Here is an 18853-nt window from a genome sequence, read left to right as displayed (position 1 = left end):
TGCATGCAGGCAGTAGTTCGGTCTGACTGGGTTTCTCCACATCCACCCTCTTCCCAACACCTGCACGATCCAGACCTCGAAGCTACAAATACCCTGAATTAGATCAGATGGAGAATTCAGAAGCAACAGCGGCCTGAATACTTGCTTCTAACCCGCCGCTCCAGGCAGGGCTGTTCTCTACAGCAATATTCTCCAGGGTTTTTCCTAGTTGTAATTAAAGAGGCCCCAGGGGTTGCCCTCTGCCCATAGCACAGTAATTCTCGCGGTCAGGATGCTTTCCTGGGTGCCTAGCCAGAGTGTGATTAATTTCACCCTTAATTATTTCATCCCCTTCCTTAGTAATTACACCCATCAGACCCTCCCTTATGCCCCATCTGGTTGCTCCCCGGCCCATTGACACGAAAGCAGCATGCTCTCTGCTACGCACCGTCACACTGCGGATGACTCCCGTCTGCCCCACCACCTGGCTGTCCACATAGGTGTCTCGAATTTTGACCTGGATGTCGGTGGTGACCCAGTCGCTGGAGTTCTGCTCAATGCCGGAGCCGGGGGTGTGCGGGTTGTAACCCCCTGGAGAAGGAGCCCCTGGCGTCATGGGGCTGTAGCCCACTGGGCTGGGACTGGGGCTGGCCTGTGGGGAAGAAGCAGCACAGAGTTAGAGGTCTCTGCTCTCTGACATTAGCCTCTCACGGCCACAGCAGGAATTCCCGTTGGAACAGGGCCATGTCCCCCCCTGGATCTGGCTAAGCCACCTGCAATTTGCGGCTCGGCCTGGCATTTTACCCAGCAAGGCGCTTGGACGGTACCTGATACGCCATGGGCGACGGGGTCGGGTGGTAACTGGCTGGCGAGTGGGTGTTCTGGTAGCCCACGGGGCTCGGCGCCACCTGGTGGTAACTCTGAGGGCTGGGGCTTGGCTGATAGGAGCCCTGAGGAGATGGAACAGCGTACGGAGAAAACTGATCAGTGTTGTACCTGCAATGAGAAGAGACAGGCAGTGAGGAGGGGGGTAGGAATAGAAGTCGGAACCCAGCGGGGCTCCAGTCTGTGTCCTCCTGCCCTAAGAGATCAGTCCATGGAGCCATAGACACGGGGATCAGAGATCTGCTCCAGCAGCTGGAGCACAGAAACGTGATCGGATCCCCGGAAACTAGCAGATCTCCTTTCCGGATGGGCGCGCCTGGAGAGAGAGCAGGGTCACCGCAAGACGCTGGGAGGCAGCACTGCCTCTTGTTGGGGTCAGGCAGCAGGGTGCACCACCGGGGAGGGAGGAATGGCCGCCATGTGGCTAGAAAGCAACGCAAGGCCCATGACAGGAACTGCCCCACTCTGCTCTAATGCTGGGCGCAAAGAGATTCACCCCAACCTAGCAAGAGACTCTTCCGCCGTCCCTCCTCCATGGGCACGTGCACTCACATGGCTGGGGTCCCCGGCGTCTGCGGATTGTACGGCGGATTGACCTGCGGAGACGAAGGGTCGGGGTAGCCGGGAGTCTGGGGGTTGGGGGTCCCCCCGTAGCCTTGCGGAGAGGGTGTGGGCTCATCATCGAAGCCGTATTCAAACTCCTCATCCGCCCTGGGGAAGAGAACACATCATTCGCGCGGCATGTGGGAGACAGACGTCTGCAGCCCACCCATCACCTCCCCTTCGGAGCACACTGAAGTAACCGCCCCCATCAGTTCTCCACTCTCCAGCAGAGGGCGCCACACTCACATGCAGAGTGCCCTTTGAGCTCCTGACACATGAAGCCCCCGCAGCCCAGCCCCCTCTCCCATAGCCCCCATGCCACACACCTCTGCCCCCTAGTGGCTGACCATGTCAAAGCTTTTCCCCCCCCCCATCCCCAGACTAGCACGCGAGACACGAACCTGGAGGGTGTATTGGGGTTGTTGGGGTCCCAAGCCCCGCTCTGCGCTGGTGTCCGGCTCCCATCGTGCAGCGGCGTCTGGGAGCCGTAGTGCGGGGTCCTGCTGCCTGAAAGAGCCCAGCGCGCGCCTGGTTAGCACCATGCCGGGGCAGCAGAGATGGGGAGGGGCCAGGCCATACGTCACCCTTCTTCCATCCCACCCCCGGCCAGGATCTGGGGGAGAAGCGCAGGTCCAGCGGGCTCCCCCATTACCCAGCTCCATCAGGTGGGGCAGGGAGCACGGGCACAGGACAGAGTAGGTCGACTGCAGGGCTGGACAGTTCACTCCCGCCCTGTTCCCGGGGAGCCCCCTACCATAATCCTCCTACCCAGGGCCCAATTCCCCCAGCCCCCGCGGCAGCAGGCTCAGTTCACTCACCGTCGTGCAGCGGAGTCTGCGATCCGTACATGGGGGTGCGGGAGCCGGAGCCGTACATTGGGGTCTGCGAGCCGTACATGGGGGTGCGGCCGTAGGCGGAGGTCATGCCGCCAGGTCTCCTCGAACCCCTGCCAGCGAGAGAGGAATTGCTGTACACCCGTTTGCTCTGCCTGTCACTAGCGGGGCCTCAGCTTTCCCCTGAACACTGAAGCGGCCAACAAGGGCGGGTGCAAACTGTGCTGAGCCACTGGGCACTGAACAAAGCCCAGTTTCCAACCAGGGGCACCAAGTTGCTGGTCACTACACAGCTGGGCTGGTTTAGCCAGGGTCCTAGAGGTTAGCAGCTCCATAGCCCAGGAGCCATCCCAGTTCCCCTTCTGCAGAAAGGGAATTTTACCCTGCTCCCCTTCCAACCGGAGGAAACGCGGGGATCTCCTCTGCCCCCAGCCTGATCGGCACTCGCTTCAACCACGGAGCCGGGCTGGCAGTCTCCATTCTGGGCTTGATCTGCCCCGATCCGGGCCCCACATAAGACAAGCCTATCACACAGTTCCCAACTGTGGGACTCAGCTGACCGCAGGTGACGCATTACAGCAGCGCCCAGGAGTGAGAGTCACGGACCAGGACCCAGACCCGGACTCGTTGCCAGGGGATGTTGTGAAGGCCAAAAGTATAACTGGGTTCAAAAAAGAATGAGAGAAGTTCATGGAGGACAGGTCCATGAATGGCTATTAGCCAAGATGCTCCGGATGTCCCTGAGCTGGGCCTGGACAACAAGGGATGGATCCCTCGATAATTGCCCTGGTCTGGTCTTTCCCTATGAAGCATCTGGCTTTAGCCCAGTATCCTGTCTTCCCAGCAGCCAGAATGACCATTGGTCTGACCCAGTACAGCCATTCTTATGTTCTTACTAGGCTTCTAGGCACAGACCAGTGCGCTGGGTGCTGTACAGACACCGGAGTGCAGTCATTGGTGCAGCTACCTGGGCCACAGCCGATCGCAGCAGCCCAGGATTGCAGCTTGCTGGCGGTGGCCCCCCAGCCCGGGCTCCCCTCAGAACGAGGCCCGTCTCCCCCGCCCGCTGCACTTACACTGTCGTGAGGCGCTGGCGATCCACTGAGATGGTCTGGCAGGTGGAATGGAGTTCCACACGGGCCGTGGACTCCGTGGCATCCTTCACCACGCCGATGTAGCCTGAAAGAGACGAGGCCTCAGCGCTCTGCGCCTGATGCAGCTCCTCGAGATCCCAAGTGTATACAGCAGGGGGCGCCCAGCCTGAGCATCACCAAGGGCCGCCTGGAAAACGGGCCACGAGCCAAGCACACGTGGCCAGAGCACCAGCTGGAATCCAGAGCTCCCCTGCTCTGTGGTAAGACCTGCTAGGAGCTCAGGTCTACTCGGTCCTCACTCGACAGATACAGGGAGGGGACAGCCACAGGCTGGGTCTGAACTTTGGAGCTCACCTTAGGGGCTCCCCTGCATGGCAGGGACAGACGGGCTGTCCACTAACAGCAGAGACTAAGCTCCCTCTCAGGCATGGGAGCAAAACCCGCACGTCCTGACTCCCTGCTCTAACCACTAGACTCCACCACCCTCCCACAACCAGGAACAGAACCCAGGAGCTTCCCCCCACCCCCTGGCCCCAGCCACTAGACATGCTGCCCCTGGGAATTCCTCACCGCTCGACAGTCCCCCCCCCACATTCTAATGGAACAGACCTGCCAGATACCTCCCAACCCCTTCCTGCCCTGCTACGAAAGGCAGAGGATTGGCCCTGTCCAGCAACTGGCCCATCATTACCTTTGTAGGGTCCCTGGGAGATCCGCACCGTCTGCCCTATCAGGTCGTTGTCCCTGCGTCCGCGGCCTCGGCTCATCCCACCCCCGCCGAAGCCACCTCGCTGACCTGTGGAGGGGGGCAGAGATCAGAGCGGGACAGTGCCCCCAGGGCTGCAGCCTTACATCACCCCAGTGTTACAGGTTGCCCCCACCATACAGGACCGTAAGTCACCATAGTGCTGCACCGACCCCCAAACAGGGCCAGCCGGGGGTGCTATAAACACCGGGGTGAGCCAGAGCCTACAGAAATCCCCAAACCAAGGCCCAGCCCACAGGACACCCACCTGCTGCGCTGGGGTGCATGGGGCTGCTGATCCGAGGACTCATGGGCGCAAAGCCACCGACAGTGAAGTTGGTGACGTCCCGGGGCTGCAAGAGGGAAAGCGCATGAGAGCAGGAAGGGGAATCCTCCCGCAGAGCTGGGGCTCCCAGAGGAAGGAAGGAATCTCTGGGTTCATCTCCCCCACACAAAGTTGGGAGTGGGGGAGGGAAAGTCCCTCTGGGGCCCTGAGATGAAACCTGGTGATGAACCAAGGAGGAGCCAGGTTGACACAAAGGGGCACTATGTTCCCCCAGAACCAATGAGGAGGGAGTAGATCCATGCCCTGGGAAGGGAAGTGGGGACACATTCTCCACCCTGCCCACAGAAGACACTGGCTCCGCCCCACCCCATCAGCTGCGGGAGGACACAGCCCGTAAGGCAAACCAGCCTGCAACTTTCTTTTCCCTTCTCTAGCCAAAGATCTCAAAGCACTTCCCAAACTCACCCCTACCCACTTCCTTACCTCACCCCCAGTCTACGGGGGGAGAGACTCACAGGGTCACACATGAGCAGGGGAACCCAGGAGTCCTGCTCCCAGGGCCATACTCTAGCCACCAGACAACACTGTCTCCGTAAGGTGCCTGGGGCTGCTGATTCACATTTCAGGGCATGGAACGTTTGCCAGCTGCAGGGTCTGGAAGAAATCCACCCCTCCCAATGCAACCACACTGGGGGTGTCTTCCTTGAACCACCCAGAAGCTGCTGAAAGGGACTAGGCAGCCTGACCCAGCCTCATGGGGATGGGGAGGCAGATCTGGGACAGACGGGCTCATGGTACAACAGGGAGGCAGGACCCGAGACTGGACAGCCCAGTGGTCTGCTTCAGGTAAGTCATACTAGCTAGGGTGAGGCCCCGGGCGTCTCCCTAGGCTCCTTACCTTCGAGCCCCCAGCCAGCACCAGGTGGCGAGTCTTACACACAAACATGCCCCCGTTCTCCACCAGCTTCTTGCAGTGCAGGAATCCAAAGCCACGGAAGAGGTGTCTGATCTCCCCCTCGCGACCCTGGGGAAGGAGAAGCAGGGAGGAGAGTTATTCTGGGGAACCCCTCTAACCCACGCACGCTGGGGCTGCATCCAGAGCCCAGCCACAAGGCGGGGAGGCCAAATTCACAGCCCCCCAGGGGCAGGGCACGTCACAGAGTCAGAAGACAGCTGAAGCTCCCAGTCCCTGGAGCCTGCACCTCAGCACTGGTGCAACCTGAGGAGGGAGCACCTCACCCACCACTGCAATGCAGCCACCTCTGGAATCCAATGCAGCAGCTGTTCAAAGCTGCTCAGCAAGAGATTAAGACAGGAAGTGAAGAACAAAACTGTATCCGGTTGCAGGGAGATCCCAGGGGTATGAGAGAAATTAACAGAGTTGAAACATGGCCACAACTCTGTGCATAAACATGCTGACTCTTGTGAAAATTGCCACTGGGTCTTTAAGGGCCCCACATGGTCAGGAAGTCTGTTTACAGAGAGAATGCTTCCAGCTGCATGCCACCCCCCTGGGGGCTCATGGCGAGCCCCACACAGAAGTCAGAAGTGATTCCAAGGGAAGACAGCACCCTGAGCGAGTTGCCGGTTCTCTCCCCACAAAGTGATCTCTCCCCTTTAAATTCCAACCCAGCCCAGCTCCAGCTGCAAGAGCGCCAACAGAGATGGCATGATCTCCCAGCGGGGCACTGGCCTCCACTCACTGGAGCATGGGGAGTGCAGACGAGATCTTAAGCTCTTCAACCCCTCCACACACAGGCCCATGGCCTGCCTATCAGGAAGCCCCTTCCCCGCCACCTCCTCCTCACCGAGTGCGGCCCGTCAATGACTTTAACAATGTCCTTGACGTGGATATTGTTCTGCTCTGAGTCCAGGGCCACAGCAAAGCGATTGTCCTTCTTCCGCGTCACAGCCTGATGCCTGACCGTCACCACTTTGCCGTACATGTTCAGGACCTGCACGGGGGATGGGGAGGGAAGAGAGAAGAATCACCAGAACTGGGGGCAGGAAGGAAATTTTCCCTCAAGTCAGACTGGCAGAGACCAAGGGGGCTTTTCACCTTCCTCTGCGGCGTGGGGCCTGGGTCACTTGCTGGCTTGCACTGGAGTAAATGGTGGGTTCTCTGGAACCTGAAGTGTTTAAATCAAGACTTGAGGCCATCAATAACTCAGCCAGACGTTACGGGTGTTCTACAGATGTGGGCGGGCGAGGTTCTCTGGCCTGCGACGTGCAGCAGGTCAGACCAGATGATCACAATGGTCCCTTCTGGCCTTACAGTCTCTGAATCTATGAGACTGGCTTAGAGACACTGCCAGGAGACAGGGTTCTATGGGGCGGGCTTCTGCCCAAGACCCCAAAACAACCCACCAGCCCAGAGGGACTAGAGCCCTTGGTAAATAAGGCCAGATGGGACCACTGATCATATAGTCTGACCTCCTGTGTAGCACAGAGAAAAGAACCCAGGCAGTTAGGATTGCAAACAACATTGGGAAAAAACTCAGCAGCCCCTCCTCATCAGGCCTGGAAGCAGAACAGTCGGGTCAGACCAAGGAGGGAGAAGCGGGAACCCACCTTCACGCAGAACGGGGAATTCCGGCCTCGAGCCAGGCAGAGGTTGTGGCCGGATCATTTCGATCCCATTAATCCTTTCACTGAACATCATGCGCGGGCAAGAAGCCAAACGCTGAAGGGATCAGAAAGCAATTCTCCTTCCCAATGGCTCAGCTGGCGGGGTGCGCGCAGCTGGGAGGGATCGGGCATGGGCCCCCAGCAGAGGTAGGATGCCAGACTGCCCAGACCTTTGGTCTGATCCAGGGCAAACGCTAGGTTTCTTCTGCTGCAGAACCTACCTAGAGAGAAGCCAGCAGCTCCCCACGCAAAGGTTCCGAGCTGCCTCGATAGCACTCCAGTGAGAGCAGCGCACACCCACCTGGAAGGTCTCCCGCTCCAGGCGGACGATAACGCCGACGGTCTGGGGATCCAGTTGGACCAGCTCACCCCACTCGTGCTGCCCGCCCACGTCCACGCCGGAGGCCGTCTCGGAGCAGAGCTGCAAGTCCCGAGGCAGCACCTTGAGCTGGAAGAGGGGAAGCGAGTGAGCGAGCGGCCCCGGGAAGGGGACAGTCAGAGGGGAGTGCCTGGAGCTCTGCCGCCGCCCTGCTCACCTCGTGCATGGTGAGGTCCGAGAAGAGGATGACGAAGTTCTCCTCCACCCGCACGATCAGTCCCGTGTCGCCCTCAAAGCGCCCAGCGATCACCTTGACGTGGTCTCCCATTTTGAAGTACTTACGCAGCTCCTGAGCTGGGAACTCCAGCATGTCCTGGGCAGAGGAGGAACGGGGTCAGGGCGGGACGCAGGAGACGGACAGGACGGGGTGATAGCAGGATGCAGGTGGGCACTGCCTATTGCAGGGTTCACAGCTCTATAGTTTCACGTTCCCAGGCTAATCCCGGAGATGCCAGGGACCACAGGCACAGCATCCAGGAACACGCAGGTCCAAGAGGCCTGCTGCCCCCTATAGGTACAGCCAGGAGTATCACACCCCCACTGCCAAGCCTGCACTTGGTCTCCTTGGCAGCCAAAGGGCCTGGATGCAAGCCCAGGCCGGCGCCGCCCATCCCATACCTTGAGATCCTCGTGCTTGGGCATGATGGTGATTTTGTTGCCGTCCACACTCAGGATCTTCCCCTGCAGGTTGATCAGCTCCCCCTCGCACACCTCCACGTTGTCGCCAGGTTGGAAGTTGTGTTCCCGTTCCTTCCCTGCCCAATGGAGCGCACCGTGACTCGCGGGGAGGGCGCCGCTCCCAGGCAGCAGCAGCCCCACACATGCCGACAGCACGGCCCCCTGCGGATTCAGGGGCAAGACCCAGAGGCAGAGACCAACCCTCCCACCGATCCCCGTGGGCTAGACGGACTCCCCGCTGCGCATGAGTCATCGCCACGTACCTGTGCTTTCGGTAACCACCTCCAGATCGATGCCTTCCGGCTGGTCCTCAAACTTCTCCAGCTCAGACAGGGTGGGCTTCACCCCCTCCGTGATCTGGCAGCCGGGGGACAAAGGCGGAGAGATTTCAGGGAGGGGGAGGGGAGACGGAAACCCAAATGGAGCCTGCAGAGCTTCCCTCCAACCTGAGATTCCCCATTCCTAGGGGTCAGGCTCCCTGCCTTGCCGAGCAACAGGAGATGAGAGCGGTGCTTTGCTCCAGGGGTGGGTTCATCTCAATCCCCATAGGGGAGTCTGACATGCAAATGACACACCCAGATGGGGATCTTGCTGTCCGCCACCCCCATCTCCAAATACACATACAACCCCCCCAACACACAGATAAGGATTTCAGCAATTTGTCCCCCCACTCAGACGTCCAAATGGAGATCCCACACCCACCCCATCACTTGCCCAGAGGGGGACCCCACAGAGTTCACAATAAGCATGTTGAAAATTTTCCATCAGAAGTGGGTTTGGGTTTTGGCAGGGTTATAAACAGCAAATTGGGTTTCCGACTAAACAGAGGTTTCTGTGAGATGAGCCTGCGTTCCATGGGAAGTTTCAATTTTTCCATCAAAAATCAAGTGTCCAAAACCAAAATATTTCAATTTGGATGTGCTGCTGCAGTGCGTCATGGAAGATGTAGTTCAGGTAACTCACCTCCTGATTCTCTTCTATGGACCAGGTTCTCCAGCTGGACTACATCTCCCATGATGCACAGAGGCCCTGGACTCCTATTGTGTGCCTCCAAGAAGGGAGGTCATGGTGCCTCATGGGAGATGTAGTCTAACCAAGGAGGCCAGCTCACGGTGGAAAATGGGAGCACGAGGCACCAAACTACAACTCCCATGAAGCACCACAGCAACATTTCCAGCCCAGAACTTTTTTGATTTTTGCCAAAAAAAATTAAGTTTTCTGAAGGAGGGGGGGACCCCAAAAACCTCATTTTCTGACCCGCCCTAACCTATGCCTTGGCAGATCTGGTTCCTGCTCCGGCTCAGAGCCTCACCTCGACAAGAGCCTCTTGAAACAGAGCCACAGATACTCACCACGGCCGACATGGCAAAGCTCTTGAAGAGGAAGCCCTTGCGACTGTAACGATTGCCTTCAAAGATGAGGAAATCACCGTCGGAAGCAACATCTCCCCCCAAGGACCTAGAGCGGGGGAGGGGGAGAGCATTAGAGGGTCAGGCACCCAGAGCGGCAGCTTTCTCAGAAGAGGGACAAGCTGTTTCATAATGGGACAGAAGAGCTGCAGGCAATGGTGGCTCTACCTCTGCTGGCCCGGGATTTCAGGACTCCAGGGTTAGGTCTCTCACCAGCAGCTGTCTGGATTGCCAGGCTGGGGCAAATCCACCCAGCTCCCAGGGCAGGGAGAGAGTCTGAATGCCCTTCCTATGGCTCAGAGCCCCTCGCCACTGAAGGAGCCCAAGTCCCAGTGCACCTGTGGATGGAGCTGGAGGAAGACATGATGGAAGGAGGACAAATCATCACCATCTCTGTCCACCTGTGACCCGGGGACCCTGCAGTGCCAACTGGCAGAGGACACAGGCGGTGCACAGGGTTTTACAGAGATCCCTTGAGTCAGGTATCTGCAGAATAGTTCCCCAAAGGGTGGCATGTGAGGTGTCTACCAAGAGCCAGTTGCCCACTGGTCATAATCACTACAAAATATATGTACGGATAATATTTAAGGAGCTACGTATTGATACCGAATGTTATGCTCTTAAGGTCTTGCAGTTAAGGCAGGTCACCAGAAGGTGACTACCTCGGATATGTTCCCTTCAGGAAGGAGGTAACAGACGCCTATCTCCCTGTCTGGTCATGTGCATATCGCGTGTTGTATGCCTATTTGCAGACCGGGCCAGGTGCAAATTGAAAAATTGCAGAATCTACAGAAAGAAACAAACTACGGAGATTGGGGGTCCTGTTTATGAATAAAGACAAAGGATTGATCTGGGATATCTTGGAGTCCACTGAATCCTTCAGGTAGGAGATGAACTGACAGCGTGTGTCAGGAAAGAAGAGTCACAGCTAGCCAGACTGAAAAGCCCAGCAGGGACTTTAGGAGAGCAACATTCTAAAAAACACGGGAGGGTTGTCTTCATTTAGTCTGAGCTCCCGGAGACACGTTATGATTTTATTTTCTTTGTAACCATTGGTTTCCAGTTCTTCTCCTTGCTACTACTTCAAAACTCCATTCTTTATTACATACACTGATATTAGATTTCACTATAAACCTATCTAAGTGCCACAGCGGGCACAGATGTTTCGTCCTCGCGCTGAGGGCACACTGCCTTGCCCTGGATCATCCCTGGCAAGAAGCCAGTCACTTACCGGATCTTTTCAGCATCAAACAGCCGCTGGGGGGGCCTCTTGAACTTCTTCCGCTTGGCGAACCAGTCCTTCTGCAATTCAAGCAGAGGAGGGGGAAGTCACCACCAGGTCTGGGGGGTCAGGAATCCCCACCAGACTGTATGGGTGGGGTACTGAATGCCATCGACAGACCCTCTGGAAAGGCATTCGCCCGCCTCTCTTGGGGGGATAACAGAAGGGCCCTGCTGATCACGGGCTGCGAGCAGGAGGAACCCACCCCTCCTAGGGCAGTGCTGCACAGCGAGGTGTACCGGAGTAAGCGCTTTACAGTGGAGAAATGCGTCCCCCTGTCATCAGCCGGGAAACCATGGGGATACAGACATGCCAACACACCACCACTTGAAGCCCACCGAACTGGAATTGCCAGAGCTGGGGCACAAAGGCATTAGCAGCCTTGAAGTGTAAATGGGGACAAACTCTTCCCTCGCAGCAGAACCGAGCTCAGCGAATCCTGCCAGCCAACATACCAGGCTCATGCGAGCTTTGATCCGGTCAAAATCGATCCGCGGGATCATCTTCAGAGAGATCTGGTTCTGGCTCGGCTCAACGTAATCCACCTGGAAGGGAAGACGACATGAGCTCAGGAGAGGATGAGGGTAGCGTCATGGAGACGCCAGACACTGCCAATCTCACTCGCAGCAGCAGGACAGGAAGACAGTGTGGGCTCCTCTGGTGTCCAATGTCACACTAGCTGGGGACAGAGCAGAAATTGAACCCACCCCTATTGCAATCTCTAGCCCCCGCTCCCACCCATAGCAAGGCCAAGGATTCCCAACACCCAGCTCCCGCTTCACTGAAGATGATGCTCCCGGACTCCGACGACTGCCTGCCCCAAATCAGAGCCTTAAATTAAAGGTACACCTGAACGCCAGCTTCCCGAGCCCCAGCCCTCTGTTCTGGGCCAGCCAGCGCCCCTGGCCCATACCTGAGCAATGTCGTCCTTGTAAATGCCTCTCTTGAGCCGGACCCAGGACTTGGGCTTCAGGTTGGTCACCTCCTTCACCACCTTCAGCACGTCTGTCATCTCCTTGATGGGCACCATCTGCTGGTTCCAGTAGCCCATCCGCAGGTTGCCCACGCCCTCAATGGCCTGCTTCACATGGGTCTGCTTGTAGGCCTCGACATAGATGTAGCCCTTCACATGCTCGGGGGCCACCACAGACTTGATCTGCAGGGGCTGTGGGTGGGTAGGGAGGGAAGTTCCATGAGATACGGGGGCTGGCCTCAGGCACGCTCTAGCTTAGCCAATCCCCCTTCAACAGATCAACAGCAGGAAGCCCGGATCAAGTCAGGAACCGCCTGACCCACTCCCAACAAGCTCTGTGGCCAACAGCGCTAAGCCACCCCACAAAGCTGAACTGAGTTCGGGGCCAAGGGGACTCCAGCCCTCCATCCTTACCGTGTCTGTGAACTGGTAGGCAATGAATTTCCTCATCAGGGCTATGGCTGTGGCACGTTCCTCTCCGATCTGGGGAGAGAGGAGAAGAGAGGCCGCAGTGAGAGAAGTCTCTAGCCAGAGAGACGCCCCAACTCAGAGAGGAGGCGGCGTTCATGGCTAGTTAAAACCCAGATGTGGTGCAGCTGGAGCTCGTGATTCAGGGTTTAGAGGTGTTTCAATAGCATCCTCCCCTGGCTGGAACGTACCTTACACTTCACGGTCCAGAGGTTAGGATCCCTGAGTGGAAAAAAAGAAAAAAAAAGCTGTTAGCAAAATAACCTTTGTTATGTTGGCAGACCAGTGCCAACTCCTGCCAGAGCCCCAGGCCAATTCACTTGTGTATTAATATAGATCAAAGTGATTGTTAAAGGTATGAGAGTGTAGTTGGTTTTTAAACTTCATGAAAACTAATGGGATGTTACTTGCATTTTCACTTATCTGTATCCCATTATCATATAGCAGCAAATACGTACACTGCGTGTACCCCTCTAACTAAATGGAATGCAAGTGAAGAACTTTAACAGAAAAGTGCTAATTTCAAAGCAAGTGTTCATTGTGGGTGATGATCAGAAATCGAAGACTCAAAATGCATTCCTCACTCTCCATCAGCAAAGGAAAAGCCCACATGGGTAGTGACACTGTCAGCTTGTTTTCTGTGAGAAGCTAGGTGTGTGGATTCAAGGAAAGATCCTGGATTTCTGGACTGCCTGGACTCTTACAGGGAAGTGCACCAGATGCAAAGCAGAGATCCCCAGAGACAATCTAGGTACCCTGAAAAGACTTTTGGGAAACTGGCAGTTTATTACATCACTGCCACCATTTGGAATTACAAACTGACTCACCTGTGCATGTATTTTACCTGCTTTAACCTCTCAGTAACTCATTTCCTTTTCTTAGCTAATAAACCTTTACTTAGTTCACTATAGACTTGGCTGCCAGCCTTGTCTTTGGTGTAAGATCTGGAGAACCAGTTGATCTGGGGCAAGTGACTGGTCTCTTGGGACTGGAAGCAACCTAAATGTGATGTGGTTTTTGGTGTAAGAAACCATTTTATCACAATGCCCAGTTTGTCTGTGTCGCAAGATAGCCTGGAGAGTCCAAGGGAACTGTCTGTGACTCCATGGTAAGACTGGGACAGTGTCCAGTTCACATTTGTCACTGGCTTGGTGAAAGCTAATTACAGAACACACCACCAATTTGCGGTATCTGCCCTCAGGTAGGCACTCACGGACGTGACCCACTCCAGGGTGATACCACCCATGCCTCCCACTCTGTCAGGTCCCTCTCCTCCGTGTCCTCTCGCCCACCACTCCTGGCCTGATGTCACAGCCCATTCCCTGCTCTACCCTTCATGCGCCCTGGTCTTGGATGACCTTCCATCCCCCCTCCACCAGGTGCACCTTCTCCCAGGCAGAAGGGCCTTACTTGACACCGGGCAGTAACTGCTGCTGCGTGATGTCATCCGAAAGCTCATCAGAGCCGCCGTACACCCTGCAACGGAAACAGAAGAAGAGATGGGGAGAAATGTCAGGCCCAGCAACGACAGCACGAGCTGCGACTTGTGACAGCAGAGATTCCGAGAGGTCAGGGCAGCCGGCCACTCCATGCACACACCAGGGAGGAGGGGAATTATCTGCTCCTGTTCAGAACCAAGCTAGGAGAAGACACACTCTAGAACCAGCCAGTACTTGGCTACAGTCAGGAGACCAGCCCCTTCCCGCAGAGTCAGACCAGCCGAAGCACTAGCTGGGTCTGTTACACACCAGGGGAATCAGGCAGAGACCTTTGCGGGGCTCATCTCTAAACACCCCGAGGCCCTGAAGGAAACGGAGAGGGTCCTGCTGTTTCCCAGGGATCCATGCGGCACTGACAGCCTCTGTCTGCTCCTGCTGTTCGGTCCCTTTCCAGGCCGCAAGGACTGGGGTGGGGGAACAACCTGGCTTCCAGGCACAACTTCACTGCGGAGATCAGGGAATTAAAGGCCTACCTTTCCCATGGGGATAGGAAGAAGGAATCAGAGACCCATGGGGAAGGAGCAGGAGCCAGGTGACCGTGGGGGCTGGGGTGACTGGAGGAGTGTGGGCACACCTAGTTTGGAGGATCTTGGGGGAGGGCATAAGGGAGAGATAACCCCCCCCCTACACACACACACACACACACTCTTTGCCCTGGGGGCTGCGCACTCACGTTTCTCTCACGGAGGACTTGGCGTATTTCTTCATGTAATATTCGCCCAGCTCCTCCTCGCGCTGGTCCCTGCAGACAGACAGCGAAGGAGAAGGCATGAGGGATCGGACTGAACCAACGCAGGCCACAGCCTCGCTGGCAGCGCAGAGACAAGGGGAGCGACTCGGGCTCCTTTCCCCAACCAAGCTCGCAGAGCAAGGAGTCGCCAGGGAGCAACACAGGTGCTCTGGGATCATGGCCACTGGTTGAGCTGAGGCTGCCCTAGGATATAGCCAGATCTCCCCCAGCAGAGTGGGTAAAGCCCCCAGATTACCAGAGCATATGGCACAGGCACCACTGCCCTCTGCTGGGCACTCTCAGACCTACTTCGGGTTCTTTAGGGCGCCCCTAGTGGAGATTCTTTTCCAGCTCCACCAGAGAGACCCATGTGCTGGGACGTGAAGGTCCCAGGTCCTATTCCCCACCATGCGTTTACACTGGACACCAACATGTGCACGTCACAGGCCGCAACATCATCCCGCTCTCCGGCTGCCGCGTTTCCCCCCACCCCAAGCACAGGATAACATCACCTCCACAGGTTCTGCAGCCTCCGGGCCCCAGAGCGATCCTCGTCCAGAACCACATTATCAATGTTGGAGGCTGCAAGAGACGCAGAGGTTAAATAGCCCCCACACCTAGCACCGCCGGGGGAGGGGAGAGCCCTGGAAATGGTCCGCAACGTGGCCAACCGCCCAAAGGGCGGTCGATCAGCGAAGCAAAGGTGAGGCCTGGGAAGGGACAGGATGGTGGGAAGCAAAATTCAGCCGCACGCAACAGCTGACTCCGCCGACAGTTCCCTCGTGGCTGGAGCACGAGCGAGGCAGCGAACGGGGCACTCGCGTTCGGAAGAGGGATCCCGGGATCCTCACTGCGAACGCGCTGGGCTTGACTCGGTTTCCCCACACTTCACCGACCTAGGCAGCACCTCTTCCTCCGCTGCAGAGTCAAGCCACAGCTCGAGCCAGGCCACTACAGGGCAACAGAGCCTCCATGAGGCAGCTACTGTGACCACGACAGGAGACAGCAAACCCACTGCCCCTCTCCGATTAGTCCCCCCTCCTCCCCCACCACCCCCAGTCTGCTCTATTGCTGCACCGGCCGGAACAGCAACTGAGCCAAGGGTCGGATACTTTCTCCAGCATCGCTCCTGGGGCCCACCCGGCTGAAAGGAAGCGGAAAAGACAAGGCAGCACCAGGAAGGGGCGGGGCGGGGAGGGGGCGGGCTGTGAAGAGGCAGGGGCTGGAATGAAAAACGGGCTTACCTTCAATTTCTTCTGCTCGGGAGGCAGAGGTGGTGGAGGGCGGACAGTATGAGCCAAATAATAGCATCAAAATCAACCACAGGGTGAGTGGGGAACAGAAAACCGGAAGGAACAAAATTAAGATGTGGCACAAACCAAGCAGGTGCGAATGAAATGCACGTAAATAAAAAAACAACCAAACAAACACGAGGGGAAGACGGTGAGAGCGCTGGCAAGGTGGGCAGGCTGCCACGGCAAAGAATTTCAATGTCTCATGGCCTGGGTTATGCAGGAGGTGCTAACACTCAACAATCCCTAGCTCTCATGTAATCCTTTTCATTGGATCTCAAAACTCTTCACAAAGCAGGTCAGTTTGGTTACCCCCATTTTACTGATGGGAAAACCGAGGCACAGAGCGGGGAAGCAATTAGCCCAAGGACGCCCAGCAGGCCAGTGGTGGAGCCAGGAATAGAACCCCGGTCTCCTGAGGCCCGGTCCGGGTTCTCTCTCCATTAGGCATGGTCCTGTTCCAACTCTGACATCTGTGGAATGAATTGTTGGCCCTGACCCCCCTGCAACAAGTCAAACCTCACGGCTGTGACAGCTTCAGAGCGGCCGCCTCAGCATTTCGCCACCAGGATCCCCAGGAGGTACCACTGACCCCGACCTGTGCCCCGTGACCCGAGTGCCGCCGGCGACGTGCAGCCCTGCTTGCCGGCCTGACGCTGGCAAATCAATGGGAGCTTTCGGCTCACTAGGTAGGCAAACAACCCGCAATCAATACCATCACCAAACGGGGGACCAGCTAGAGCTCGGCATGTCTGCCCTGGGTGGGACCCCCACCCTGGGGTGCCTCTTTGAATCCAGACTGGAGCAGCAGAGATAGGGAGTCACTATCGGGCCACCCTTGTTCGGTGAAATGGGACTAAGGGCCTCACGCTAATCCTCAGGGGATGGGCACCCGCCTCAATCGTCCCTCTTGTAGCTTTTCTCCTTGTTGGCAGCCTCATCAGACAGGCCAAGCCCTGGACCCTCCTCCCCCGCACTAGAGGGATCCCTGCATGGCCAGGTGGAGACACATTGACAGGAGGTGGGGTCCAATGGCAAGCCTGTTCTGTAGCTAGAGACCCCAGGGCTGTCGCATCAGGCGTCTTTCACTAGCAGCAGGCACCCTTCAACTGGAATCCCCTCCGCCCCCAAGGAAAAGCCTCGTCCTGGAGATGCCACCTGAACCAGTCCAGCCCCAGAGAGCCGAGGCAGACAAGCAGAGCCACAGGCAGACCCCACAGCGTTCCCACAGGGGGAGGAAACAACTGACTGATCCAGATAGCAGAACCCTTTCACTCCCAAGAGGCTTTTAAGACCATTCTGTCTGAAAAACAAGGGCGTCAGATAAGGAGACTGTGGGGAGATGAAGGAAATATAGCCCTAATTGGCATCACATAGATAGGACCTTAAACACCCAGATACACACAGCTCTCCCCATGCTATGGATTCTAGCAGGTATACTAATAACTGCAGCAAACTACTGTTTCATTCAGCAAAAAAACATATCTAGAAAGGCACTAAACTAGTTCAAAGTTTGGCAAGCTTGTTTTTGGTAGACATTTGGCCAGTTTTCAAAAATTCTCCTGAATGTCTTTTATTCACGCACCTTCCTGAAGTCTTCTGGGTTTGGAACATTTGGGACAGAAACTTTCAATGCGGGGGGGCGGGGGCATCAATCTGTTAGTCAGTCTGCTCAGTGGCTTTTCGAGTGATCAGTTCTGACTGGCAACTTAATCACATCCAGTGGGTTATGTCTCCAGAGATATGGGGCAGGGGATTTTTTTGCTGAGAGTTCATATGCCAAAAACAAACTATTTTTCTGAAATTTCCACTGGAAAAAACGTTGGATCATCACAAAAGACACTTTGTAATTTGCCAAACTTTCCATAAGAACGGCCAGACCAAAGGTCCATTAAGCCCAGTGTCCTGTCTTCCGACAGTGGCCAGTGCCAGGTGCCCCATAGGGAATGAACAGGACAGGGAATCATCAAGTGATCCATCCCCTGTCGCCCATTCCCAGCTTCTGGCAAAACTTCCAAATTGGGGCCAGAAAAAGTTGTGGAGCAACATTCTACTTTGAAGAGGGACTTTAAAAAAAAAGAAAGAAAAAAAACCCAACTAAAGCAAACTCAGCATCTGAGAGAATCCCCTGTCACTCCATGGTTACTCATGCTGCCAGGCCCAGACAGTCACACTAAGATCGGCCAAACTTCTTAACTTGTGCACTATTATGAATTGTGTGTATTGCCATAATGCCTCGGAGCCTCAGTCACAGAGGAGAAATCCTGTTGTGCTGGCTGCTATAGGTTTTTATTTCTATTAGGCATATTACGGTAGGGTTTAGGAGCCCTCGTCATAGCCCAGGACCCCATTGAGCCAGGTGCTGTACAGAGAACAATAAGATGGTGCCTGACCCGAAGATAAAAATTCTGTCCTCAGTTCCACTTCTGCAACCCCACTGGCTGCTGGGGAATTCGGCTCCATGATCACAGCTCAGTTATCAATCGTTTTGATGATACGTGAGCCAGACTAGAAACCGGCTCCCTCTCTCGGAGCTGTGCTGGTTTCTCCAGAGCGAGCAGGGGCAAGTAGTAGCCAGAATTTATTTTTGTCCCTAAATTTAGCAGAGAGGATTCTCAACGCACAGGGAGCAGATGTAGGGAGCTGCCACTTTTCTGATAAATCTACACCTACAACTGGGCGAGAGCCCTACGGTGTCTCAGGGCTATATTTATGGGGCATCACTAGTACAGGGTTAACACTTCTTCTGGGACCTGCTGAGGCTGCTACGGCAGTGGCACCTCCTACGCAAAGCCCCCATTCTTCTGCCTAAACGCGAGTACAACTTTGGGAAGTGAATCTAAAAGGCAAATTAGGCAGCATATTGCTGGCTCTCCTCTCCCTCAGCCTAATCTCAGGGGAGTCGTGAGCTGGGCTTGATCATGGAGCTAATTCAGAGAGCCGAAACCCATATAGTGTCACATTTCTATGGATCAAGTATCGTCAATGCGCAGTACAGAGGAAGATTAGAGTCCCTGCTGTTTTAGGTGAGGGGAAACTGAGGCACGGGGAGGGGAAGTGACTTCCTAACATAGCAACTCAGCAACAGGG

The 18853-nt window shown here is 56.1% G+C and overlaps 1 protein-coding gene across 4 annotated transcripts in view; it reads right to left on the bottom strand.

Annotated features, from left to right (window-relative positions):
* SUPT5H (SPT5 homolog, DSIF elongation factor subunit) overlaps positions 1-18853 on the bottom strand; it is a 31616-nt gene that overhangs the window by 2894 nt on the left and 9869 nt on the right. For 3 of the 4 annotated variants that reach the window (XM_074937694.1, XM_074937695.1, XM_074937693.1), the window contains exons 5-27: positions 14984-15053; positions 14415-14483; positions 13653-13718; positions 12434-12464; positions 12189-12257; positions 11715-11966; positions 11257-11346; positions 10751-10821; positions 9463-9568; positions 8374-8467; positions 8051-8187; positions 7590-7745; positions 7355-7501; positions 6234-6380; positions 5324-5449; positions 4408-4492; positions 4086-4190; positions 3377-3479; positions 2286-2413; positions 1869-1974; positions 1417-1575; positions 807-975; positions 428-631 (exon numbers count right to left, since the gene is read on the bottom strand). In XM_074937694.1, coding sequence (XP_074793795.1) covers positions 428-631; positions 807-975; positions 1417-1575; positions 1869-1974; positions 2286-2413; positions 3377-3479; positions 4086-4190; positions 4408-4492; positions 5324-5449; positions 6234-6380; positions 7355-7501; positions 7590-7745; positions 8051-8187; positions 8374-8467; positions 9463-9568; positions 10751-10821; positions 11257-11346; positions 11715-11966; positions 12189-12257; positions 12434-12464; positions 13653-13718; positions 14415-14483; positions 14984-15053 — 2690 coding nt within the window. Of the gene's footprint in view, positions 1-427; positions 632-806; positions 976-1416; positions 1576-1868; positions 1975-2285; positions 2414-3376; positions 3480-4085; positions 4191-4407; positions 4493-5323; positions 5450-6233; positions 6381-7354; positions 7502-7589; positions 7746-8050; positions 8188-8373; positions 8468-9462; positions 9569-10750; positions 10822-11256; positions 11347-11714; positions 11967-12188; positions 12258-12433; positions 12465-13652; positions 13719-14414; positions 14484-14983; positions 15054-15715; positions 15980-18853 lie in introns of those variants that run through there. The other variant, XM_074937696.1, reaches the window with a different exon arrangement.

The sequence above is a fragment of the Natator depressus genome, chromosome 23, assembly GCF_965152275.1.
Source record: "Natator depressus isolate rNatDep1 chromosome 23, rNatDep2.hap1, whole genome shotgun sequence".
In the NCBI taxonomy this organism is placed as follows: domain Eukaryota; kingdom Metazoa; phylum Chordata; order Testudines; family Cheloniidae; genus Natator; species Natator depressus.
This window is presented reverse-complemented; position numbering and strand designations above follow the sequence as displayed.